Source organism: Lepisma saccharinum, chromosome 21, assembly GCF_977018435.1.
Source record: "Lepisma saccharinum chromosome 21, izLepSacc3.1, whole genome shotgun sequence".
NCBI lineage: Eukaryota > Metazoa > Arthropoda > Insecta > Zygentoma > Lepismatidae > Lepisma > Lepisma saccharinum.
In genome coordinates this window covers 55260295-55287693 of record NC_139249.1, presented here as the reverse complement: position 1 = coordinate 55287693, position 27399 = coordinate 55260295, and the positions used below count along the sequence as shown (strand labels likewise).

The window sequence follows — 27399 nt, the reverse complement described above, 5'->3', positions numbered from 1 at the left end:
ATATATTATTTATTTATTTATTTCAAGTTTCAGACACAGCTCTTTTAAGGCCATTTTACACTGAAAACTCTTTAACAAATAACAAGAACAAGTCAAGATGGTTTTAGGTAAAAACAAGAAAGGTTAAATATAAACATAAGACATAAACAAGGAAACAAAGATTTACATACGGTATTCATTTTTAGGGAAGATTGGAAAATACTTTCAGGGGCAAAAATGTCTATGTTTGTGGGTAGTTTATTATAGAACTGGGGCAGCCTATGGAGTGTGTGCTGTATAAGGGAAAGCCTAGTGGTAGAGTTGTGTAACAATTCAGTGTTTCTGGTCTATCGAGAGGGAACTCTGAAGTTGAATTCTGTAAGCAGATATTCAGATCTTAATTTTCCATTGATGATTTTATAGAAAAATTTCATATCGGCCATATCGCGTCGGGTGTGCAGTAACTGGATGTTCAGAGTAGTCAGGATGTCAAGTTTCCGAAGATGACGTAGAGAAGGAATTCTATGATGAACAATGGCGGTAAAGAAGCTGAGGACGGAATCCATGCTACAAAGATTTGTATTGGAAGCCATGGCCCAGATTGGAGAGCAGTATTCGAGAATCGGAGAAAAGAATGACTTGAAAAATAGGCTAAGAGAAGTTGGAGTATCAATTTCAGTGAATCCGTAGATGAGGCCTAAGAGGTGCATTGCACTTTTAGTTGTAGCTGCGATGTGTTCCTTAAGTTCAGTTTTTCATCTATGATAACACCTAGATCTTTTTGGGTCGCAACTGTAGCAAAATAAAGGGTCTGTGTGATTCCAATTTATCCAAATATTCTAATTCAATTCAATTAAACGGTTCATATATTTAAAATATTTAATTTAAGGTGCAGATTTTACATTTGGCATTTCACATACTCAGACTCGAAATACATCTACAAACACAAGTCACAAATGTTACGGGATGTACAAATCTACGAAAAGTTGTTAATTGTAAAAGAATTTCAAACTCAAGATCTATCTATCTACTTCAAGATATCTTGCAATAATATTCCATCTGAGATAGATTGTTCTACAAAGGAGACTAACAAAGTAAAGGAATTGAGAGAATTCTTCTTGGTAAAAAAAACAACAACTGAAAAACCTGCCTAAGGGCATTAATAAATATGTATAAATTCAATGGGGTTTTGATTAATAAAATTTGCCATTTTTCACGTCTACGGAGAAAAATTCACGCAGAATTCACACATAATTCCCGGCGAGTAGCCACCCTGAACTTGTCAAGTTTTCATATGACCAACACACAAACAATATCTGCACTCTAATGAAGTTATGTAATGGTGGATGAAAGGATGTTCACAGTTGAGCTTTTCTTACTTGACTATGCACATTAAAATTTTCTTCAAGTAGGAACCTTAGTCATTTCTGCATAAGTGTAATACAATGGAACATCAATTTTATGTTTTCAGGGGACCAAGCTGAAAAAACTTAAAATAAGGGGAAATGTAAAATCGATGAAATATTTATTACATTTTGCTATGTTGGGACCATCAAGATTGAATATATAATGGAGGAAAATGTAAAATCAGGGTTCACTGTATTCATAAAATAATGACATTTTAAGTAAAAAAAAAAAAACCCTACAAATCTTGAAAGTAAAACAACCAACAATAGTATCAAAATTAGGGCTGAACCGATATGATACTGCTCTAACTCAGTACTAATACCAATGCTGAAACTCTTACTGATTTTCACCAATACCTGGAAATTGAAATATTTACGGCTGTTCAAAATATATATGAATGGCTTATTGCAGAAAGGGACCTGAGTCACATTTTTGAGGTATCGGAGTTAATGGTATTTTTTATTTTCCTAGTTACAGACACATCTTTTAGTGCAGAAAAGACGTCAGTCACACGAGACTATAGCCAAGAAAATGCACAGTGAAAAGTGTACTTTAATGCAGAAAGGTACCTGAGTCACTGACTCGGGTCCTTTTCTGCAATAAACCTAGCCGTATTTATACGTTGTACGAACTGTGTACGCTAATCGGTAATGCAGCTCGGGGCGGTAAAAATACTGTCAAACTTATTGACACCAGTAACATTATTGATTTCGCAACGTGGCGGCCTCATGTCTACAAAAAAATGTGGCATCTGTGAAAACTACCATGTGTTCCTACAAGAATAGGCAATTTTTTTCAGATTTCCAACTATCATTACTTTGAATACTGCGTTAAACATAAGGATACTGTCAAGGTTTCCAAATTCATTAAAGATTTCACGTCTTACATCTTCTATCTGTCCAAAGGTGTAAGAATTGTAATTCCTAAGCCACGTACTTTCCCAGTTGCACGTATGACGATCAAGCTTACTAAATTGAAGGACATATGAACTGCCTTGTCGTATGTACAGACGACGTCAAAGGATTTTATGAAGATATTCTTCAGTGGCCCACTACACATGGCAATAAAACAGACCCAGATGTAGAATAACACACGCATGTATGAGCTCGTATATTATTGTACTTCAAACACCGACAATAAAGTCCAGAAAGTGCAATGCACTGTAATTTTTTTTCCGAATCTATAATTTTCTGTTGCATATATAACATAACTTAACCTAACCTAGATTATGTGGCAACGACAAATGGACGTTTGTAGGATATTTCTCGTCCTATTTCTCAAAGTTTCCACTTTTATTGCAGAAAGGTACCGGAGTCACAACTTTTTCATCTCCACTGTCTCTAGCAGCATACTGCAAGGGGGTGCATTGAGGGTTGCGAAATTAACTATTCATTGTGCTGAATATTTGAGCCAACAACGGCACGTTTCTTTCTTACACTATCAATATTATACGATTTTTCTTGTTTTTCTCAGAATTGTGCAAAAGTGACTCAGGTCCCTTTCTGCAATAAGCCATTCATATGTAGAGATGAGCTGATATGAAATTTTGGCTGATACAGATATTCTACAAACCCTATATAAAATTCAAAATTGTCGTTAAAGAACCTGAAGTGTTCATTGACCCACCTTTATAAATGTGCATTCGAGGTGACTGCAGTGCAGAAACAGTTGCATATTTACACATTTCATTTTAGGGCATGGAGATCATCAATAAAAATTTAACAAAATGGTAGAATTTTGCACTAAATTACAAGATATTTATTGATATATCAAGAATATAGAAAAGGAAAGTTAAAAATTGTACTTACGTATGTGAGTATAGTGCTCTTATTGTAGAACGACGTTTCAGAGATTGACTATCTCTTTCCTCAGGTTCGTATAAAAACTAAGTACTTGGCATAGTACTACGTCAAAAATGTAATATGAGGATTGTGGTTAAGGGTTGGTTAGGGTACATTTAAAATATTAAGTTTTTGCTATTAGAAGTACGTAAAAACCAAGCCGTTCCCTAATAAAACTTGTACAGTAGACCTATTCACAGGTAAAAAAGTTAAAATTCTAAAAAACCTGCATAAATCACAATGCAACCTGCAGGTTTGGCCTTTCCTACCCAACTGTGCTTATCTATCCGCATGAAGGTCAATTCTCAACGAATATTTCCCCTCCCCTTAATTTTCTCGTTTCCCCTTATTACGTCACAAATCCAACGTCAATTCACGTTCCTCTCTTGCAGCTTGCATAACTTCCGGAGTGACGTGGAAACCGATATTGGGTTCAATCTTCCAGGCTTTATCCCATTTTTTGAGGAAATTGATCCACCCTTCTTCCAAATTTCCTTCGTCCCTATTATTATTCGTCCCCCCCCTACAAATACTCGCTGTTTCATACACGTTTCTTCCTAATTTCCTCCCCTCTTTTCTGATTACCTCTTTTTTTGCCATTCTATGCCCACTTTCCAAAATATGTTCTGAGAGACCCGTTTTGGGAACTTTTTCCCTTATGTCCTTTTCATGCTCGCTCCATCTTTTACCCATATTTCGGCCCGTCTGTCCTATGTACTCCTTCCCGCATTGGCATTCTATTCGATAAACCCCCTTCTGTTTTTCCGGTATTTCCCTAGTTGTCTTTCCTTTCTTATAATCGGTGAAGTATTTTTCTACATTCTTTGGTGCTTTCATCCCGCAAACGATTCCAAAATCTCTCGTTATTTTTCCGATTTTTTCCGATACGGATTGATGGTAAGGGATGCCAACGTACTTTACCCTCCTATTTTCGATTTTTTCCCCTTCTTTCCTAATAATTTTCCGTGCTCTCTCCGCTATCTTATCCATTTCTCTATTTGTGTATCCATTTTTTAATCCTGTTTTTCTTATCCACCGAATTTCGTTGTCTTTTTCTTTTTCATTATTGCATAGTCTACCGGCCCTAATAAAAAAGTTAAGGAATACGTTTTTCTTTGTTATTTCGGGGTGCGCCGATTCCTTGTTAATATATAAGTTCCCCGATAGGGGTTTATGATGTACTCCTGTTCTAATCCTATTCCCTTCTTTCAAGATACTAAGATCCAGGAAATTGATTTTTCCATCGCTTAAGTTTTCCCTAGTGAAGTTTATTCTTTCGTCTTGTTTTTCTAATTCTTCAAAAACCTTGTTCAGTGCTACCCCCTTTCCTATAATCAAGATATCATCAATGTATCTCCCATAATATTTAATACCCATTCCTGTTTTTTCCAAAGCTGCCTTCTCAATGAAGTGCATAAAAATGCTCGCTACTATACCCGAAATGGGGTTTCCCATCGCCAAGCCTTCTTTTTGTCTATAAATACTGTCATTGACATAGAAAAAGTTATATTCCGTTACAAGGTTATACCATCGTACATATTCCCAAGCAGTTAGGATGTCTATTCCTTTTTCTAACAGCCACCTTAGTAAACAATCTCCCGCCCGCCCCCTCGGTACACTTGGGTATAAGTTAACAACATCAAAACTACTTATTGTATCCTCGTCATCAATTTCCAGATTTTCTATACATTCTTTAACTTCTACGGCATTCCTAACGCTATATTGGGTGTTCTCATTTACCTTCCTTATTCTTTTTACCAGCAATTTTGCTAGCCCATATCCAGGATGTTCGTATGTTGGTATAATAGGTCTAAGTGGTATGCCTTGTTTGTGTGTCTTAGGTATTCCAAAAGCAATTGGTATGTTGCCAACTTTAATTTCCTTAATAAGGATTTTCTTTTCGCTTGTGCCCAATGTAATGCTTGTCTCTACCCCTTTTTTGATCTCTCTTCTAATCTTATTAATAGGGTCTTTCTCTATTTTCTCAAAATCGTTACCTTTAAAGCTATCTTCTAATTTTTGGTGATATTCCTCTCTGTCCATGATAACCATCTTGTTTTCTTTATCAGACCTAATTAGATATACGTTATTCGCCTTCACCCATTTTCTTACATTTTTTAAATCGCGTCTTAGGTTTTCGTTTACTTTCTCTTTCCGTGTTCAATCTCCCCCTTTCATGTTCGTTTCCTTTTTAATTTCTTTTTGCAAGTGTTGTTCTACAATATTACGTATCCTTTGTCTAACCTCAGTTTTATCCTCCCTTTCGTCAATAGTTGTTACGATCGTTTCTGCTGCTATTATGAATTCCTCTTTTTCAAGTTTCTCTACCCCTATTGCAAATTTCTGCCCCTTGTTCATAATCCTAATCAACTCTTTAGGTGGTTCGTGGGTGGTTAAATTTAAAATGTTCTCATTATTTCCCCACTCCTCTGTTTTTTGTTTCTTATTCTCTAGATTATCCTTCCTATTCAATTTTAATTTCATCAATTTCCTCTCTATAGTATTACTATCCCTAAATTTGGCTTTATCCACAGCTCTAAAGTGTCTCTCTTCAATGCGGTTCCACGTCACTTCGTCTAGTTCCCCACTAACTTCCAAATGTAATCTATAGCATTCCTTATTAAGACTTTCGACTTGTCCATGTGCCTCCCTAATACATTTCCCTAGTATTTTAAACTGTATTTCTTGTTTTTGTTCAATCATGCCTACACTCAACGGTTTATACCCCCATTTTAAAAAGTTTGGTAAAACCCCCATTTTCCTGCATTGTTTTAAAAATCTAATCCTGATTAAACACTTATTCAACTTAATCCTCTTATTTTCTAGTGCACGCACTTTTCTCCCCGTATCGGAGATCAATAGCATTTTATAGGTTTGTCGCGTGTTACTCACAAATCCAGAATATAGAAAAGGAAAGTTAAAAATTGTACTTACGTATGTGAGTATAGTGCTCTTATTGTAGAACGACGTTTCAGAGATTGACTATCTCTTTCCTCAGGTTCGTATAAAAACTAAGTACTTGGCATAGTACTGCGTCAAAAATGTAATATGAGGATTGTGGTTAAGGGTTGGTTAGGGTACATTTAAAATATTAAGTTTTTGCTATTAGAAGTACGTAAAAACCAAGCCGTTCCCTAATAAAACTTGTACAGTAGACCTATTCACAGGTAAAAAAGTTAAAAAAGTTAAAATTCTAAAAAACCTGCATAAATCACAATGCAACCTGCAGGTTTGGCCTTTCCTACCCAACTGTGCTTATCTATCCACATGAAGGTCAATTCTCAACGAATATTTCCCCTCCCCTTAATTTTCTCGTTTCCCCTTATTACGTCACAAATCCAACGTCAATTCACGTTCCTCTCTTGCAGCTTGCATAACTTCCGGAGTGACGTGGAAACCGATATTGGGTTCAATCTTCCAGGCTTTATCCCATTTTTTGAGGAAATTGATCCACCCTTCTTCCAAATTTCCTTCGTCCCTATTAAGATTACTCTTCCCCCCCCCCCTACAAATACTCGCTGTTTCATACACGTTTCTACAATAAGAGCACTATACTCACATACGTAAGTACAATTTTTAACTTTCCTTTTCTATATTCTGGATTTGTGAGTAACACGCGACAAACCTATAAAATGCTATTGATATATCAGATCAGTAAAACAATCGGGAATTTTACTGATACACTGACATGCCTATATGTCCCATCTCCAATTTATAAATTGCAAAATATTTCTGATTGTAACTGCACCACATCATTTTACTAGAATTTTCCTTTAATATATTCATAACTTGATATTTAAGCACAAAATAATTTCCAGGATTTTTAGATTCCGCAAAAGTGTCACATTGCATTTTTGTGCATTATGTGAGATCTTAGGACTCCACAAAGTATCAGCTGGTACTGGTATTTAAACTTGAACTGTACTTTCCAATACTGGTCACATTGGTATCAACTCGGCCCTAATCAAAATATAGCACAATAAAAAATACAATTCAATCGAAATTGACTTGTATGTTCTTTATTTTTGAACAAGCTATAGAAATAACAAACTTGCCATCATTCATGACATTTGCACACCTAATTTCTTCATACAATAAAACATGATTTTTTTTCTATATGCACACAATTCTCAAGACATGCGAAACTTCACACACAAATTAAACAATTCCTCTTATGCGTACTTTCAGCAAACAGCAGGGCGGTGTTCTGTTCTACCACACCATCGAAACCCTGCAACAATATTCACACAATTATCTCTATGACACAACACTACCACTGCACTTCCCCCATGCACTCAACACAAGCACAGAGGTACACATTCACACACATACAATCCACATACACACTCAGCTCATCACTACGATGTCATCATGTCACTAACTGAAGCAGCCGTCATGTTGGGTCCCTTCAATGAATCATTTATATCACGGCGGAACATAGAAAGATTTTGGGTGAACCTGCAAGAATAACACAAATGACATCACACCTCATGTACAATCATTACAGGAAACAAAATCTTTCAAAAGAATACCATATTTACTCAGGTCTCCAATGAGTGTGTTTGGTTTTAGAGTGTCTACTGGAATAACAAATCAAAAATTCTTGACTTTTTCTTGACCCTTCTTTCCTTTTTCTAACCTTTTTCCTTTCTCTTAACATTTATTTAATCACCCCCTACTTAGGTATAGTTTTAAATTAAGAAAATATATATTTTTATTCATTGAAAAACCCATACCAAAAGGCAGGTTAAGATGAAAACTGAAGCTATACTTTAACAAGAGATTTAGACCTGCTTTATTTATATGTAAAAATTAATGCTTCAGACTTCAACCTGGATGGGGAAAGACACATTATTTTTTTTACAACACTTCCTGCATATAAGAATGTAATTCTTTAGAAACAAAGCGAAAAAATCTTAACCCCAACTCAATACAATTTTAGATTTCCAAATATTAAATTTTATCAAATCCCAGTACAGGCATTTCACAATGTAAATTCACTATACTTTAAAAAAATAGCAAAAATACTTGACCATAAGCATAATTTCTTGACTGGTGGACAGACACCCTGGGTTTTTGTAATAAAAATGTGGTAGAAAATAAGGGTGCATGTCTCACATGGGTATAATCCCAGAAAAGTACGCAAGCTCTTTTCATGTTATGTATTGGAAAGAGAACAAAACCTGAAAATCACTTCTATGTACACCATAATCTGTATATGATGTGATAATTTCTCTCTCTGTGTGTATGAGGTTTATTGTCTACTCATCCATCCCCACCTCCAATGGCTTCAATCAAATTCCAACTATGTAAATTCCTCAGAAACCTGTTAGCACCAATTAGACTGAAAGAAAAACATTCTCTCCCTCATCTTTTCCAAGTGAATCTAGTTTTATGATTTAGTCTATCATCACTCTGGTGCCAAGAGAAGTCATGGGGGCAAAAGATATGAATGATCTTAATATCTGCTCATTAGTCATTCAAGTTACAAAGTTTGCTTGTGCATACAGCCTTGTTACAGATGTGTTAGCAAAGAAAAAGCATTACCTTTTCAACTGATTGTGGTAAATTTATGTAAGAAACATCTTAACTTCTATTGCAAATCATAAATAAAACAGCACAAGAAGTATTATTGTATCAATTAATGGTTGTGAAATGCAGAAATGTATATTGCAGCTTATGGTTGAAAATTATACCAAAAAACTTTGCGATTGGTACTATGCAGTGTAGGGCACAGGGTACTTGAGTAAACATAATTGATTGATTTAGTTTATTTTACTTCGTGTTTTGTGCCTCTTGGCTAATTTGCGAAGATGGAGATGAAATGATGAAATTGATGAATGAACATTCACAAATAACCAAGCCCGAGCGGGATTCGAACCCGGAACCCTTGGCATCGCAGCACAATGTGCTAAACACTCGACCACAGGGTCCGGCACTTGAGTAAACATGTCTAAATTGCATTTAACAATACCAAAACTTGCAACAAACATATGATTAATTATATGTAAGTCATTACATAATATTTGTACAATATAACAGTTGGGCTGAAAAGTTCGTAGGCTGACTCATAGATGGCGTTACTAGAATTAAATCCATGTGATTTTTACTTAGTACTAACCTTCAAAAGATACGTGTATAAATTTTACAGCTGCCGGATAATTAGTTCGTGAGATATAGCATTGTGAGTGAAGCAGCTTTTGTTATTGTGAAAAAATGGACAAAAAAGAATTTCGTGTGTTAATAAAGCATTGCTTTTTGATACGTCGGGCTGACGTGACCCCCCGACTATTCCAATACTGGTTTAAGATCTCCACGCTTAGAGGTGACCAAGGAAAGCGTGGGAGGGAGATCGGCAGTCGGTAGGTATGCCTAGGCCCTTCATGGGCTGTTGCGCAACGGATTATTATTATTTTTGGCGAAAAAATATACTGTTGAAGCCAAGGCTTGGCTTGATAAACATTATTCGGACTCTGCACCAGGAAAATCAACTGTTGAAAAGTGGTTTGCTAAATTTAAACGAGGCGAAATGAGCATCGAAGACGATGCATGCAGTGGACGTCCCAAAGAGGCTGTTACCGACGAAAACATCAAAAAAGTCCATAAAATAATTTTAAATGATCGTAAAGTGAAGTTGATCGAGATAGCTGAGACTTTAAAAATATCAAAGGAACATGTTGGACATATTGTGCATGAATATTTGAACATGCACAAGCTGTGTGCAAAATGGGTGCCACGCGTGCTCACAATCGATCAAAAGCAACAACGTTTTGATGATTCGGAGCAATGTTTAGCGATATTCAACCGTAATAAAATTGCTTCCCCATCCACTATATTCTCCAGATCTGGCCCCCAGTGACTTTTTCCTGTTTGCAGACCTTAAAAGAATGCTCGCTGGAAAGAAATTTAGCACTGATGAAGAGGTAATCGCCGAAACTGAGGCCTATTTTGAGGCTAAAGAGAAATCGTACTATAAAAATGGCATCGAAAAATTGTATGACCGCTATAATCGTTGTATCGCCCTCGAAGGCAACTATATTGAATAATAAAATCGAATTTTGTCAAAAAAATATTTTTTACTATGTTAACCTACGAACTTTTCAGCCCAACTGTTATGTGCAGCCAAAAGTAAAGAAGAATGTGAAATTGGAGGAAGTTAAAATTTTGGGTGCTTCAGCACGTATGGCCATTTTGTACCCTTCTAAGGAAACGGGGAAAAATCTGCACAGGGTTCAGCGGAAATGTCTTCAGTTACGCAAGGAAACAATTGAGGAATGTGCTGCTGGTACGCTGTTGGGTACACTACCATCAAATATCATAATATTGCACCAATACCAAAACCATGAAATGCAAATTTTGACTTTTTTACCTAGTGCAGTTTCAGACTGTTTTTTGTTGACAGATTCCTATGCTAACTTATATGACCTAATAAAAAGCCATAAGTAGAGACCCATTTTATCAATGACTACATTTATCCAAATGTAAAACTGGATTTTGCCGCATCTTGAAAATTAAAATGCTCTAAACTCAAAAGTAAAATTAGCACATTTGTGCAAAAATCTGTGTGGCCAATGTAGGAAGTACCTCTAGGAATCTGCACTACCTGTGGCTGCTACTGACGTTTTTGGTATATCAAGAAATGTATTAGAACGGATTGTACCTTGTTTGTTACATGTTTAAGGAAAGAATTGCCTACATCAGAACAATTCTCACTGTTACGGTTATCGCACACTGAGTTGTCGGAAACTTGCCATCCCGAACCCACGAGAGGAAAATTCCACGTGCCTTTCTAAGGATAGTACGCTGATGTACTGATCCCCCATGCTCGATACCACGGAGCCCCGTTGAACATTTTCCACGCTGGGCTGTAGCAGGGTTGAGCATGATGCTTGCCGGAGCTAAACAAAGAGGCGCGGAATTACAGTAGAGGGCATTTGGTGACGTGTCCAACTGAAATTTTTCACCCTAGAAACCTGCAGACTTCTGGCACGGAAATTCCGTGCCTTTCGCTGTAGTGGGTGTTACACCATTTGATTTCAATAGAACAGAGTTTCCTCGCATCTCAGTAGGTGATATGCTTTACTCAGTGGCAAATTCTTGCATGTTATCACATTTATCAGTGATAAACCAATTTCTCTCACAAAAAATGTTCTAAAGATTTTGCTATAGGATATAGCAAAGCAAAGCAAGCTGCGAACCTAAATTTAAGTCGGATGTTAAAAAAAATCTAGGTGGGTCTGACGATACTACTGGATGCAGACACAAGCTGGGTGAACCTCTCAAGCCACTTTATGTGAGGACAAGGTTAGAAAAATTCTAACCATAGATCACCCACCCTGGGAATCGAATGTGAGATATACTATATAAATGGGCATAGCTGTTTGCAAAGAACTTTTTTTTAGGCCTAATGATCAAACACTTATCTATCATGTTTGCAATCATAGATTTATCTCTCTCCCTCACAAATTGCCATTTTCCAATATATACCTTTATGGAAATGCCATGATACTTTCTATTTTTAACTTTAGACGAAACAGAATTAACGTTACAAATTTCTATTACAAATACATTTTGTGGTTTAAAATAATAATACAGACATTTTCCATCTTCGAAAATCATCATTTATTCTTTACATTTTATTTATCTGTTTTTAACTTTCCCATTTTTGTATGGGGCTCTCTAGCATGTTGCATTTCATTCTCATTGATCATTTTGTTTTGGAATTAATCACAATATTTTTGTATACTTCACCACTGGTTATTATTTTAAATTTATTGTTATGAAACCAAAAACAAAGTGCATCACAAATGGGGTGGGAAACAGGGGTCAGGTTAAGCAAGAGTACAGTTTGAGCTGAACCATATTCAAGTTTTTGGTTTCTCGACAAAGGTGGAGACTAGAAATCTCAAGATTTACTTCCATTTTTTCTACATTTCTTCTAGGTGATGGAAAGTTTGTTAGCTTTGGAATTAAAAGTTTTAGTGCCTTATATTTTTATGTATCCTACCTGTCACGGTTCTTTGTTAAAAGATTCCTCTCGATACCATCCATGAGGTTTTCGAACCACTGTGCCATTGCTGCCTGTTTGTCTGGTGGTTGGCTTCTTATTATGCTCTCTCGAAGTTGATTAAAATACTGTAAGATACGTAAATTTAACAACAAATTACAAAATGATGTACACCAATTTTTGTTCTAACAGCACAAGGAATTGTCTTTAAATTCAAGAAGAAACCTGAATATAGTGTTTAGCTCTTATTTACTACTGTGGCTCTCATTTAAAAAATGAATGGAGTATGCATGCAATGTTGTTGTCTCCAAATCCGAAAGATTAGTGCAGTTGTAAGCTAACATAGTTTTAACATTTTGGACCGGTATAAAGAACAATACTGCAGTCTGATGACCTAATCTCTTGTAGTATACACCGATGAGCGATTACATTATGACCATCTATCACATTATGTCCGCAGTCCCATGCGCAGCAGCGTTCGATGAACCGTCTGATGTGAAACATTGTCCTGGTCACCACTCTTGTACCTGTGGGCATTTCTCAAACTGTGACTCTGCGGTCGCTCCGAACAATGTGTGACAGCCTCCGCTGGCCTCTGGCATCAATGAGCCGCTGTCAACACACGGCTGGACGACGTGTCGTCGTTTGCACATTGTTGCACCACTTTCGATACGTGCTCACGACAGCAGCACGAGAGCAGCCAACAAGCTGCACCGTTTCAGTGATGCTGGTACCAAGGTGCCGTGCCACGGAGACAATACTCACATTGAGCTATAAACCTGCCCAATATATACCATGCTGCCAGCGTGTCATGTGTTACTCTCCGTGCTCCAGGCACGCTAAATTTTCCTGGGTCGGAGTGGTCATAATGTAATGACTCATCAGTGTAGATGTACATGTATGATTTGAATTTTGTGCCAAGGCTGAACTGAAGTAATGTGATGTTTAGCTTCGACTTTACTTATAAGTGTTCCGACATCTGTCAGTCGCACGTTAGAACTTTGCTTTCAATTTATTTTTGCCTTGAACAGGTGCTATACTTTCTTTTATCTAAGGCTCAGCACAGACGCTAGCAAAGAAGCTAGGTGGTCGTAAGTCGAATGTGCCAAAGCTCTATGTGTACACTGAAGATTTTCTGAAGATATAAATGATGAACAATAGTGATGAAAACTAATGTATATTACTGCATTTTTTTTATTGTGTAATACAATTCAATCTTGATGGTCCAAACACAGCAAAATGTTTTAAAATTTCTCGAATTTATGTTTTCCCACATTTTAAGTTTTTCAGCTTGGTCCAATGAAAACCATAAAATCGAGGTTCTACTATATAATTATGTAATACACAATGTTACAAAATTTTATTTAATAATTGCACACCTCTTAAAATTAATTAAAAAATATAACAGTTCAATTTCACAGGGGGGGGGGGGTTGTCAGTTGCATCTGAAACATGGTAAGAATAAGTATCTGGAATTTCTTGAGAGGAGTGAAATGATTAAGTCAACGGTCTTTGTTAGCACGAGGCTATAAATGGTTAATTTCAGTGATCAGATTGTGTGAATGCTTCAGACATGAACTCCTGCCACATCTTACAAAAATTTGCAAGGGATATACCAAACAACAATCAATAAAAGGGTGGAATATTTATTCTGAAACACAACTCTGTATGTACTATGCTACATGTTTAAAACTAAATTAACAATCAGGCGATGACACCTGAAATCAGTCAGCCTTCACCTCTCACATTTTTACACCTTTTGGCAAGTGGGTTTCATAAAAATAGGATCCACACATGCTCACAGAAAATGGTCAGTAATCAGCCACTACATAAAATATGACTGACTCAAATTAAAATTATGAGCATGTGATCCCTTACACTAGTTATACTTATCATGTCATGTACATGTGACAACCTCCTTATGAAAATTATAATTCACGGTGGACCACATGAATTACGAGCAGGTGAAATGTGAAGCTGAGCTCTAGTTACTAAAAGGAAAATACTCTGTGATCAGAAGTATCCGGACACACACCTGAAAACGAAGTACAAGTTTGGGCTGCCCTCCATCGGGAACACTGGCAGTCAATACAGTGTTGGCCCACCCTTAGCCCCTGATGACAGCCTGCACTCTTGCAGGGATACATTCAATCAGGTGGCGGAAAGTTTCCTGAGGAATGGCAGCCCATTCCTCGTGGAGCGCCGAAATAAGAAAAGGTATCAATATGGGTTGTGTGGTCTAGCATGAAGTCGGCATTCCAAAACATCTCAGAGATGATCTATGGGATTCTAATCAGGACCCTGCACAGGCCAGTCCATTAGTGGAATGTTGTTGTCATTAAACCACTCCCCCACAAGCCCTGCAGTATAGACGGGTGCTCAGTCGTGTTGAAAGACACAATGGTCATCCCCCGAACTGGTCTTCGACGGTAGGCAGCATGAAAGCGGTAAAATGTCAATGTAAGCTTGTGCTGTGACATTGCCCTGTAAAGTAACCCCGCAACTTCCGAATTTCACTGTCGGCACTATACAGGCTGGTAGATGTTGTTCACCAGCCATTCACCACATCCACACCCTACCATCGGATCACCACATTGTGTACTGTGATTCATCACTCCACACAACGGTTTTCCACTGCTCTATGGTCCAGTTTCGACGATCCTTGCACCACACGAGGCGGCGTTTGGCATTTGTCTGTGTGATGTTTGACTTATGGGCAGCTGCTTGGCCATGGAAACAAAGTTGCCGCACCTTGTGCCAAACAGTAATGGTCCTTGAAGTAGATCCTCATGCAGTTGGAATTCCTGTGTGATGGTGGCGATGGATGATTGACCCATACTGCTGTCTCACACTGTCTGCAGACTATGTGTTCTACGCAATAGATGGCAGTACTGTGTTGCCCTCTATGATAAACACATGTTTTGCGGTGTGTCCAGATACTTTTGATCACATAGAGTATGTCTAAAGAACTGTACATAATCGTCTACTTCCTTTCTAGTGATTATTTGTGGTTAAAACCCAATTTTGTGGTTGTTACAGAAAAGTGGACAATTGTCCCAATACATGTTTTTAACCTTTTGGTGCTCGATCGTTTCAGTCGAGATGCTTTGTCAAGGTCATAGTATTTATGTTATAACTTTGCTATTTTTGGCTAGAATTCAGATTTTCTTTTTTAATATTGTTGTTAACACATGCATTTAACAGAAATGATTGTTGCGCATTTTTGTTTTCTTCATGAAAATAGCGGGAAAAAGGAGACTTCTTTTTTGAGTCTTTTCAAGGGAAAACTTTTGCCAACAAAGGAAGACAGGCTTTGTTGTTCTAAAAAATGGGGATTTCCCCCCCTCCCTGCAAGGAAAAAGTACATGACAGTGTTGACATGCACATGGAATTATGTTTGGCATGTAAGGAACACAAAAACATTTGCATTATTATTGTATGATCAATGTAACGTGAGTTGTACCCCCCCAAGGAATGGTCAGCATGCCACTGATTCAAGCTTCAAAATGCAGCATTAGCTTGAAATGACTGTAGCTCAGAGGCTAATTGCCCTAGAGAGATTAATGATATACCATTGTACGTGGAATGAATCACAGATTCAGACGATATAAAATTTATGCACTTTCGGCATATAAATGGAGAGGGGAGGGAGGAATCCCCCAAAAATCATTTTTTTAAAAAACAAATTGGAGTTACTCCTCCTGCCCCTCCCCCCCCAAAAAAAGTACACGAAAAGGTCAACATGGGCATAGATATTATTGCTGGCCTGTAAGAAACAGAAAAATATTTGCATGATTATCATATGACCAATGTAACACCGAAACGAAAGGCCTGCACACCACTGTCTCAAGCTACGGATTTCAGCAAAATGCAGGGTTACATTGAAATGACTATAGCTCAGAGGCTAATTGCCCTAGAGAGATGAATGATATACTGTTGTATGCGGAATGAATCACAGATTCAGACGATATAAAATTTATGCACATTCGGCTTATATATGGATGGCTCTGTAGGGCAATTAGCCTCCGAGCTAGTCATTTCAATGTAACCCTGCATTTTGCTGAAATTTGAAGCTTAAGACAGTGGCACCCAGGCCTTTCATTTCAGGGGTACAACTCGCGTTACATTGGTCATATGATAATGATGTAAATATTTTTCTGTTTCTTACATGCCAGCGATTATTTCTATATGAATGGTGACCTTTTCATGTCCTTTTTTTGGGGGAGGGGGTGGGGGAAACCCCAATTTTTTTTAAAAAAATATTTTTTGGGGATTCCCCATGCATATATATATATATATATATACACACACACACACATACGAGGGTGAATCAAATATGAATGAGCCTTGTGCGGAAAAACAAAATTTATTGAAGGAAACAGAGAAATTGCCACATCCTATTTTTCTACATAGTCTCTGCCCTAGTGATACATTTTTCCCAACGTTGTGGTAGGTTCTTGATGCCGTTCTCGTAGAATGAAGCTGGGCAGATAGACAAACCACTTGCGCAAAAAGGTTTCCACCTGATCGTTGGTCGCAAATCGCTCTACCCAAGTGCCTCTTTGAGGGGTCCGAACAGGTGAAAATCACATGGTGAAAGGTCTGGGTTGTACGGTGGATGCGGAAGTGGTTCCCAGTGCATTTCCACCAGTTTCTGCCACGTAACACCTGCTGTATGGGGTCTGGCGTTGTCGTGGAGGAACAAGACCTGGCGAATGGGACAGCCTCGTCGTTTGCGTCGATACTGCACCTTAACTTAAGTCAGGAGGCCGCAGTAGTAGGGTGCGTTGATGGTCCGACGTTCGTGTAAGAAATCCAGCATTAGAACCCCCCTCCAGTCCCAAAACACCGTGGCCAACACCTTCCCCGCAGACAATCGAACTTTGACCTTCAAAGGGTTTCCTTCACATTTCCTCCTCCACTCCATGCTGGCACGCTTGGATGCTGGGGTGTAATGATGAACCCATGTCTCGTCACAGGTAACGATGCGATGCAAAAACGCTTCCCCTTCCACGTCAAAACGAGTGTGAAGCTGGCGAGCAATGCGAACTCGGTCATCTTTTTGAGCAACATTCAGCAGCTTGGCAACCCACCGAGCTGTGATTTTGCGGAAGCTCAAGTGCTTTGTGATGATTGATTGGACACTTCCATAGTTCACACCAAGTTCTGACGCAATTTGCTTCACAGTGACTCCTCGATCCTGTTCGACAAGCTCACGAACACGAGCCATGTTGTCATTCGTCACACTGGTGCGAGGATGACGGGGGTGCACTTCATTTGCAACACGTTCATGGCCTTGCTGGAATTCCTTACACCACACCTTCACTCTTGCCAACGAGAGGGTACCATTCCCAAACTGGGCCTGCAGTCTCCGGTAAATTTCGGCCGGTTTGACATTTTCCTGGGTGAGGAACTTGATGATTATGCGTTGCGCAACAGACACTGGCACACTGCTCACTCATCGTGAGAGCTACTAAACAAAGCATGCGACATGCCGGCTGTTCTGGTTCCTAACTCATGCCAGCCCCACCTTCCAGCCGCACATGCCCAATCACACCCTGCTACCCATTCCGACGCTTAGCCAATCAAGGCTCATTCATATTTGATTCACCCTCGTACATACTCTACGTGATCAAAAATATCCGGACACTCACTGGAATTAGGGCGTGAAGTTTGAAGCATCCTCCATCGGATGCACTGTAAATCAATACCGTGTGGGGCCACCCTTGGCCTTGATGACAGCCTCCACTCTCGCAGGCATACTGGCAATCAGGTGGCGAAATGTATCTTGGGGAATGGCGGCCCATTCTTCGCGGAGTGTCGAGATGAGAAGAGCAGTGGATGTTGGTCGGCATGGTCTGGCACGAAGTCGGCGTTCCAAAACATTCCAGACATGTTAAATGGGATTCAAATCGGGGCTTTGCGCAGGCAAGGCCATAAGTGGGACATTGTTCTCTTGAAACCACTGCCCCACACGGCCCGCAGTGTGGACGAGCGCATTGTCATGTTGAAACACGCAATCATCATCCACGAACTGTTCTTCGATGGTAGGCAGCATGAACGTTTGTAAAATGTCAACGTAATGATGTGCTGTGACAGTACCGTGCAAAGCAACGAGGGGACCAAGCCCCTTCCAGGAAAAGCATGCCCACACTGTCAGCCCACCTCCACCGAATTTCACTGTCGGCACAACACATGATGCTAAATGTCGTTCATGAGGCATTCGCCACAACCACACACGACCATCGGATCACCACATGGTATAACGCGATTCGTCACTCCACACCGCGGATTTTCACTGTTCTAACGACCAGTTGCACCTCTCCTTACACCATGCGAGGCGGTACTTTGCGTTTCGTTGGGTGATGTGGGGCTTATGGGCAGCCGCTTGTCCAAGGTAACCGAGTCGTCGTACCTCACGTCGCACAGTCATGCTGCTAGGATTACATCCTGCCCTGGTTTGGAATTCCTGTGTGATGGTGGCGATCGCTGATTGCCGTTTCTCTCGTACTACCCTATTCAACATTCCGCGGTCTCTGTCTGTCAACATGGGCGCTCGGCCAGAACGTTTTACGGTTGTACACGTCCCACTACGTTTCCACTTTCCTATCACATCGGCAACAGTGGACTTCGGGATGTTTAGGAGGGTGGATATCTCGCACACTGACTTCTTTCTCCTGTGGCACCCAAACACTTCACCACGTTCAAAGTCTGTAAGTTCCTTCGACCGACCTATTCTGCTGTGTCGTGCACTATGCTGCCTGTTGTGACGTTTTTCCTGCGCGATTTATACTAAAGAAGTATTACGTCATATTTCGTGTAGGAAAGCCCTCACATTTCCTCCTTCGTAGTACGCCTTGCGTCATGCTTGCTTTGTTGGTTGTGCCAGTCGCCGCTAGGTGCCTCCACCTATCTTTGCCCTGAGCTGCATTCACGAACGTGTAGGCTGAATCAGTTCCGATCCGACCGACTCCCACGTAACAGCCAGTTCCTCGCAGGGAAACGAGCGAGAAAAAGAAGGAGGATGACGTGCGATTAGTGTGGAACGGTGTCTCGCTGGACGAGACTTGCATTTTTTTTGGATCCTAATTGCACGTGCTCGTTTTAGACTATATCTCTGTGCTTCGTATAATTACCCAAAAGTGGATTGTACTTGTAAACTTCGGATTTTGAAGTTAAGTAGTGGAAAAATTACATTTCTTGTGAGGAATCAAATACGTGTGTTCCGGGTCCAGTTTGACGTGTGCACAGACTGTTTGTCGTATTATACAGGACACACGTTACCACTACTTCTATGGAACGTCTTCATGGAACCCTGATTGCGAGGAAAGTTGAGTTTCGTAACACCAATGTGAGGGAAAAGACGACCGCATGAGAAAGAAGCCAAAATCCTATTAGATTCTCCAGTTGCAGAGTTCGATTGACCAGATGGAATGGTTTTGAGTGAACTATTGAGGTATGTACTGTGTCAAATCCTTCCTTTTGCGCCATATCAAATATAGTGAAGTGCGTCGGGTTGAAATACTTTGAATCTCCAGTTAAAATAATTGGGAGTAAGAAGATATAAGTGTCGGGTTGTTGGAACTATGTAAAATGGAATTAATCATGTAATTGTTTGAACAGGGACGTCGTCGTCACTATTCGTCGTATACAAAAAAAGTAAAGGAGAATTTCTAATTTTCTTAATGAAATTGAGCAAGGCGTACGTTAGGGTAATTTGTTATTGCGTCTCAGGGGGTGACAAAATACAATGACAGATAATGTTTGTCTGGCACGAAAATAACAGTATAAAGTAAGAAGAGAGCATCAAAGTAAAATAAGGAGACAAATTGTTACAAGAAGGAATAAGAGCTTTTTATTGCGATGTATTGTTGAGAAATTTAACTTGTTAAAGATATTTGATATTACATGATTCTATGGTTTGGTTGAATATATTCTTGTTCGTTGTCGTAATTGTAACGACCTAATGTAAGAAACTATGGAGTAAACGGAATGGAGAAATAATTGTTGAACCTATTTTTGGAAATAATCTTGTGCGATTTAAAAGACGGGTTTCTCGTTAATAATTGTTTTGATGTACATGTTTTCTTGTTGGGACGTTAATCATTCTTCGCTGCGAGATTAACGCAATAAATTCTGACTTAAGGTCGCAAATGAACTTTACTCTCTCTCTTTTTCCTTTTTTTTTTGTTTTTTGGAACCTTGCTTGCTAACGAAGAACGAGAGATTACTAGTGTTAAATGAAAAGATGAATTGATTGATCAGAGAGGTACGCATATCTTTTTGTGACGTTCCGTGTACACTCCCGTACATGAATATACGCATGTATATATATATATATATATATTGAAAGGTCGACATAGTGTGAAATTTTCCACGATATTCTGTGACTATATATTTATTATATACTTCGTTTTGCTTAGCATTTTGGGAGGGTCTCATTATATTTAAACACGTCCATCCCTTCCCCCTTTATTCATTGGTTCTCAATAGAGACTGAGGCGGTAGCGATAAACGCTGGCCATTAACCTCAACACTTTTGTGACTTTCGTAACTGGTTTGTTGTTATTCGTTTCTACGAACGTACGATAATTGATCCCGGACCTTTTGCACGTTTCCTTAAATAACTTACGCTATCTTTTCTTACGTACGCAACAACCACGTTACACTGTAGGGGTCCCTTGCTTGCCTCACCTCGCTGTAAATGGCACCAAAGAGTGGCCTACTATGCGCAACACACTGTTTGCCTGGTGTCCGGATATTTTTGATCACATAGAGTATATATATATATGCCGAAAGTGCATAAATTTTATATCGTCTGAATCTGTAATTCATTCCACGTACAACTATATATCATTCATTTCTCTAGGGCAATTAGCCTCTGAGCTACAGTCATTTCAAGCTAACGCTGCATTTTGAAGCTTGAATCAGTGGCGTGCTGACTAATCCTTTTGGGGGTACATTGGGTACATTGACCATACGATAATAATGCAAATATTTTTGTGTTCCTTACATGCCAACGATAATTTGCATGTGCATGTCAATTTTATATAGTCTGAATCCCTGGTTCATTCCGCGTACAACTGTATATCATTCATCTCTCTAGGGCAATTAGCCTCCGATCTACACTCATTTAATTGAAACTCTGCATTTTGCTCAAAATTGGCTCAGGCACCAAGGGGGTTGGTTACCTGTGAAAATGGCCTTGGACTCCAAAAGGTTAAACCATAAACGCAGAGACGTGAAATATGTCACATTTGGTTTTTTCGACTTTTGGAGCATAATAAGACTCAGTCAATGTTCACAGATACGTGTCTTGTGCTACACAAAGAGGCTTAAGCATCCTATTAGTATTAAGTAAATTTCAATTTGATTCTGAATATAGTTGGGCAGGGGGGAGGGGGGGGTGCTCCGAAAGAAAATTTACTGCTTTTACATTAAAAATTATATTTTTTCCTCCGAAAGTATCAGAAGCAAGTCCACAATTCTTGCCACAAGAATGAAACACATATCCGGCAATATGCAGGTTCCATTTCAAACCATCACGTTCCGGTGTTGCCTACGTGGGGGCCTGATGAAATATAAATTTCGTAAAAATATAGTTTTATTTAACTTTCATCTTATTCTTTTACTTGATAAATTAAAATTAAGTTTATTTGACCATGGGCGTATTGTCTAGTGTGTACGGAAGAAAACGAGATAAAAGTTTTAACTCTAGGATTCATAGTTTCCGAGATAACAATTCCTGAAATTTTGAAATTCCCGTTAAAAAAGCATGGCTTTTATATCACAAAATATTTTTCTACACAAGTATCATCAGTGAGTGCACAATTCTTGCTACGAGAATGAAATACGTATCAGGCAATAAGCAGGAACTATTTTCCTGTAGTTTACGGTTATTACAATCATAAGAAAACAGTTTTTCTTTGTGACGTTTCAGGAGAACACACGCTCCTTTCATTCAGACCATTCGCGTAAAACAATGGATAACATATTTTAATTTTTTTTCCTGAGAGCGCAAAGACTATGTTCTAATAATGAGGATATCAAAAATGAAGAAGAAAGGCTCTTTAATATAGCAAAAGAAAATGGCTTCCACACTAACAGAATAAACCAAATCAAAAAACAAGTCACAAGAAAACTAAAGGAAAAAGAGAAATACAGACCAAGATGAAAAATCTGTTGAAAAGAAATTTGTGTGCATTCCATTCCACAAGGGATTCTCACATAAATTTGCAAAAATTTTTAGAAGTTTTAATTTCAAAATTGTTTTTAAATCACCAAGAAGTTTGGAATGTACATTTAATGAATTCAAAATGAGAAACTCTCTACCAGATGTGGCAACCACAGGAATATATAATATAAGTTGTTCATGTTCAAAAGATTATGTGGGACAAACAGCAAGGAAAATGGCAATAAGATGGCACGAACACGATTTGGACATTATAAATCTAAACCCAAGAACAGGTTTGTCAACTCATATCATCGAAGAGAAGCATTTCATTAAAAAGAGAAGGGTTTTAAAAAGATTAACGGGAAACACAGAGTTGAATGTCTGGGAAGCTTCGTTCATTGCAGAAGAATACTGGAATAAATTAAATAATGAAAATGGTAACATAGATCCATTATGGAGTTTTCTTTTTCACAAATGGAGTAAGCCACCATCTTTAAAATTTAATGTAACAGAAAACATCAAGAGACTTTGTGAAAACAATGATGAATTTGAATTACCTGATGATATTTGGGATTCATAATTTAAAAAAACTTTTTCACAGTTAACTTACTATATTACAACAATGTAACATTGACAACATCCATTATTAGAGGCACATATTTTTGGTAAATAAAAAAGCAAAATTTCGGTACAAAAACGGAGTGAATTTCGGGTTCAAAAGCGGTAAATAAAATAAAATATCGGTGTTATAACGGTGAAAAATTGGATGAAAAGTGGTATATAAAAAGACATTTTGGTTTTAAAATTGTGAATATAATCCAAAATTTGATTTAAAAACTACACTTATTCCACAGAATTAACATTTCACTTCTAATAGCACATTTATGTAGTTATCAGAGCATTAAGTTTATTTCTGTGTAAAGGAGTCCACTTTTACTTCTCCAATATTAACAGCAGAATTAACAAATTTTCCGGGAATTGCATAACTCTCAGGATAATTCCGACCTCAGAGGGTGTCGCGGCTGTGAATAAACCATGAATTTCGTGTTTAAGAGTTAATTTCGCTTTTTGCAGTTCATTTCGCATTATTTCGTGACAAAACATGGTCACAAAATGCATCTCACACCTTTCAAAAACCTGAAAAATTAACACTACAATGTGTTTTTTCAAATTTCGTTTTTTTGTCAAAAACGAAATATGCATGCCCCTATCCATTATATAACGGATTCTTTTTGTTTAAAAAATTACTAACCATTGTTATAACTGTATCTTTAGTCAAAATGAAAATAAATGTCTGATGAAAGGAGCGTGTGTTCTCCTGAAACGTCACAAAGAAAAACTGTTTTCTTATGCTTGTAATAACCGTAAACTACAGGAAAATAATTCTATAATGCAAGCAATGCATACATACAAGAAAAACTATTAAGCAGGAACTGATTTGGACCCACACATCCTGGTGTTGCCTACGTGGGGGCCCGATGAAATTGAATTTTGTAAAGAAAAAATAACATTATTAACTTTCATCTTCTTCCTCATCTATTTAGTTAGTGCAAAATGGATTTTTTCAACAATAGGTGTGTAGCTGAGACTGTACTGAAAGGAACAAGCTATAATTTGTAACTCTAGCATTCGTCGTTACGGAGATATAAATCTTCATTGAAAACCTTGCTTAATTTTAAACTTCCCACTGAAAACGTGCTGGGCATTTAAGGGTCTACCTTTACTGTACACTACCACCTTGCAATATGAAGTTGAAATTTTAACACAAATTAGAGGAAGGTCTAATTACGTAGTGTATGCAACTCGGCTTGGATATCTTGTCCCTTTTGTGCTACACAATTTCAAAAATCCACCATTTTCCGGTGCTTTTTCAATTTCTTGCATATTCAGCCACATATAATATGGATTGGGTGATATATATGGAGACAACATAATGTGTGCATACTGAGCTCACATCAGGGTTACTAGAAAAATTAATGCCACTTTCCTAGTTTGATTACAGTTGTAAAAGCAGGTACACAAAATATGCATTTTTTGACACGTAAGGCTTGTTAAGGCATATTTTGGGGTATTTTATTTGCTAACATAAACAAACTGAGGGTTTTTTGATGCAATACCCGTGATCCTTGGTGAGAGGTTTGTTTGGTGTGTAAACATCACTAGGCTGTGATCAATATGCCAAAGTTATTGAGTCCTGAAGTTAGCTCTGAGGCTCATTTCTCATATTTGGATCACATTTTCTGTTGCGCACCACCTTCTTCCACAGGCTATAACTCTAGAACTATTTCTCAGAGGAACCCAATATTTGGAATACAAGCCTTCCAGACATGATTGAACCTTCATGCCAAATTTCATCCAAATCAAAAAACTGACCTGGAGGCCCTGGTCTATCAGATGTGGAATAACCCACTAGTCTTTGCAACACCGATGAAATTAGTTGAGAAGAAGGGTCCTGGGTTAAACTGTAAGCACAGTAATGTTTTTTCTTCACATTATTCTTTTCCTTTCTTTTTCACTGAAGCAAACATGAATTTTTAATGGTGGTGGTGGTGTAAATGTTTCATGTAGATAATTTACGAAGTAGGCATGGGACATGGAACACCAATAATAATAAATAACCTTCACCATCACTTTCCTCTAAAAACGCAAAAAATTTCGTCCGTTTCGATGCCCTTTACAGACTCGTGCGACGCCATTTCTTAGCTGTTTTTTTTTTTTTAATAAAGTGATGCAATCGCACATAATTTCATGTAATTGGAAGGAAAACCAACAGATGGCAGCACTTTGCAGTCTACTCTTGAGTTACATGCGTTTTCATTCATGTGGGAAAACAAGAGATGGCAGAATATGCATAATTTCGTCACTACTACAGGGGACGTATACGTGTACGTCGAACTGCCTCTAGAAGCACTATGAGGGTCTGTACACGTGTACGTCGAACCGGCTTGAGGGGTTAAGGAACAAGATCACGTAATACAGGTTATTTCTGTCATAAAGTGGTAAATTAACGAATCTAAAAATTTGATTCTTAAATACACAACATTTACCACTTTGTTAGTGAACACTTTGATACTGACATACTACAGTAGACACTATTGTTTTACTAATCAATTTTTAAAAATCGTCTAAACTAGCATTTCTTTTATTAACGGCTGTGCAAAGTGTGGTATAAGCAATGCCTAAATCTGCAGCTATTTCAGTTTTAGTTTAAAGTGGATTAGCATCCACTTCCCATATAAATTTTACTTTCTGGTCAAGCGTGTAACTTTTCCTCTTTCTGCCTCCATGGGCTGACAAGTAGCAACTGAAAATGTCACTTCTTTTGACATTGTTGTAGCTTGGTTACGTACAAATCAAGTGTGTTTCATGAACATTAGTACGTATATCACAGAATTACGTATAAAAACATTATGTACAAAGAAAGTTTAATTAACACATTTTTAAATTATATTTTGCCTGGACCTACAGTACCTGTAAAACAGAATTACCAAGAACAGAGTTACATATAAAGCAGTCTCAACTGTAGTATATCGAACTGGTAGAATATTGGTTCCAGTATCAATAAATTTTATATCAGTAGTTTACTATACTCTGTCCTGGGAATATGTGGAGCAATGTCGCGCATATCGTTAGAGAAGTGCAGACTAAGAATTTGCAGAGTGAAGCAGTGCACATTTCTGTGAATGGCTGGTAGCTGCATTCACTTCCCCTCTCACGAGTTCTACTTGCGCAGAGACTTGTTTCTGTTCGCTCACTCGAGAGATACTTGGGATAGTGTGTCACATCAGCAAAACTCTGATATGGCCCATCCACAAAACTAAACAATGCTCAAAAATTCTCAATCTTAACTGCTAATAATTATAACTATACCTAAGAATTATGCTTAGCAGTGCTTACCTCCTCATTGAGCAGAATAAGACCTAGCAATGGCCTCGACATTGACCATTGATTTCGGCAGTCTTCGAACATTATTACATTGAGCACAGTTGACAAAATTTGCTGCAAAATTTCCGGATGCAGCTCTAACACTTGCAGGAACATGTCGCTTGGACCAACATTTCCACGGCGACTCTTTTTACCTGGAACATTTGTTACAATCACTTATTAATAATCATTAACTATAAATTATGTGTGGGTTGGCACTATAATAGTGGCAACACTGCTGCATATATGCTATGAAACGGAACTGGTGCTTCTCACTTAAACCTACCACATGTTAGATACCTAACTTTAATCCCAGTAAATGGACTCTTCCTTCCAACATTACGCACATGCGCAGTGACGAGAGGAATACAGTATCGTTGGAGTTGGCGGTCTAAAGTTGTGCAGTCAAAAAGTGAAAGTTATGGTGATTCTCGTGTACGACTATGATGGTGTTATTTAAATGCATACAATACCTCAAGAATAGACCGTCAATGCACAGTTCACAGTTGTTCATTTTTGGAACATGACCTGTGACCTGCATTGTAAAAGAAGAGGTGACACTTTCTGTTGAACCCTCTCATCATTTCGCAGGACAATGCTTGGGCGCTTGTAGCTGTAGCTGATTTGTAAGCTCGATGGGGCTGGCCATCCCCCATACTTCCTGGACTTAAGCCCCTGTGACTTTGAGTTGATCCCTAACATGAAGGAACCACTTCCTGACATTCCATCCCGAACCGTTCCAGATTCTTCAGGCAATAGACCACTGCATTAGAACCAGAACAGGCACTGACTGGTACACGTATACTACGACTTCCACATCGCTAGCAACGGGTCGTACACAATTCTGGTGACTACATCAAAGAGCTGTAAAAGTTTCACAGAGGTATCTCTTTTGTATCATTTGTAAATAAATTGTTGCCACTATTAAATCTCCAACCCACATATACACAATCACTGTAAAATGATACAGACACTTTCAACGTATTACTGACACCAAAGTATTATTGGCACAGTCAAAATACTTACATGATTGTGTAGTATTCACCTAGAAGTATGTATGACTAACT

General features: G+C 38.3%; 1 protein-coding gene across 4 annotated transcripts in view; it reads right to left on the bottom strand.

The window, feature by feature from the left end:
- Nucleotides 1–7224: 7224 nt before the first annotated feature.
- Ranbp16 (Ran-binding protein 16) overlaps nt 7225–27399 on the bottom strand; it is a 176387-nt gene continuing 156212 nt past the window's right edge. For all 4 annotated transcript variants that reach the window (XM_083142982.1, XM_083142983.1, XM_083142984.1 and 1 more), the window contains 3 exons: nt 26306–26487; nt 12235–12362; nt 7225–7685 (listed from right to left, as the gene is read on the bottom strand). In XM_083142982.1, coding sequence (XP_082999108.1) covers nt 7586–7685; nt 12235–12362; nt 26306–26487 — 410 coding nt within the window. In that variant the 3' untranslated portion in view covers nt 7225–7585. The remainder of the gene's footprint in view (nt 7686–12234; nt 12363–26305; nt 26488–27399) is intronic.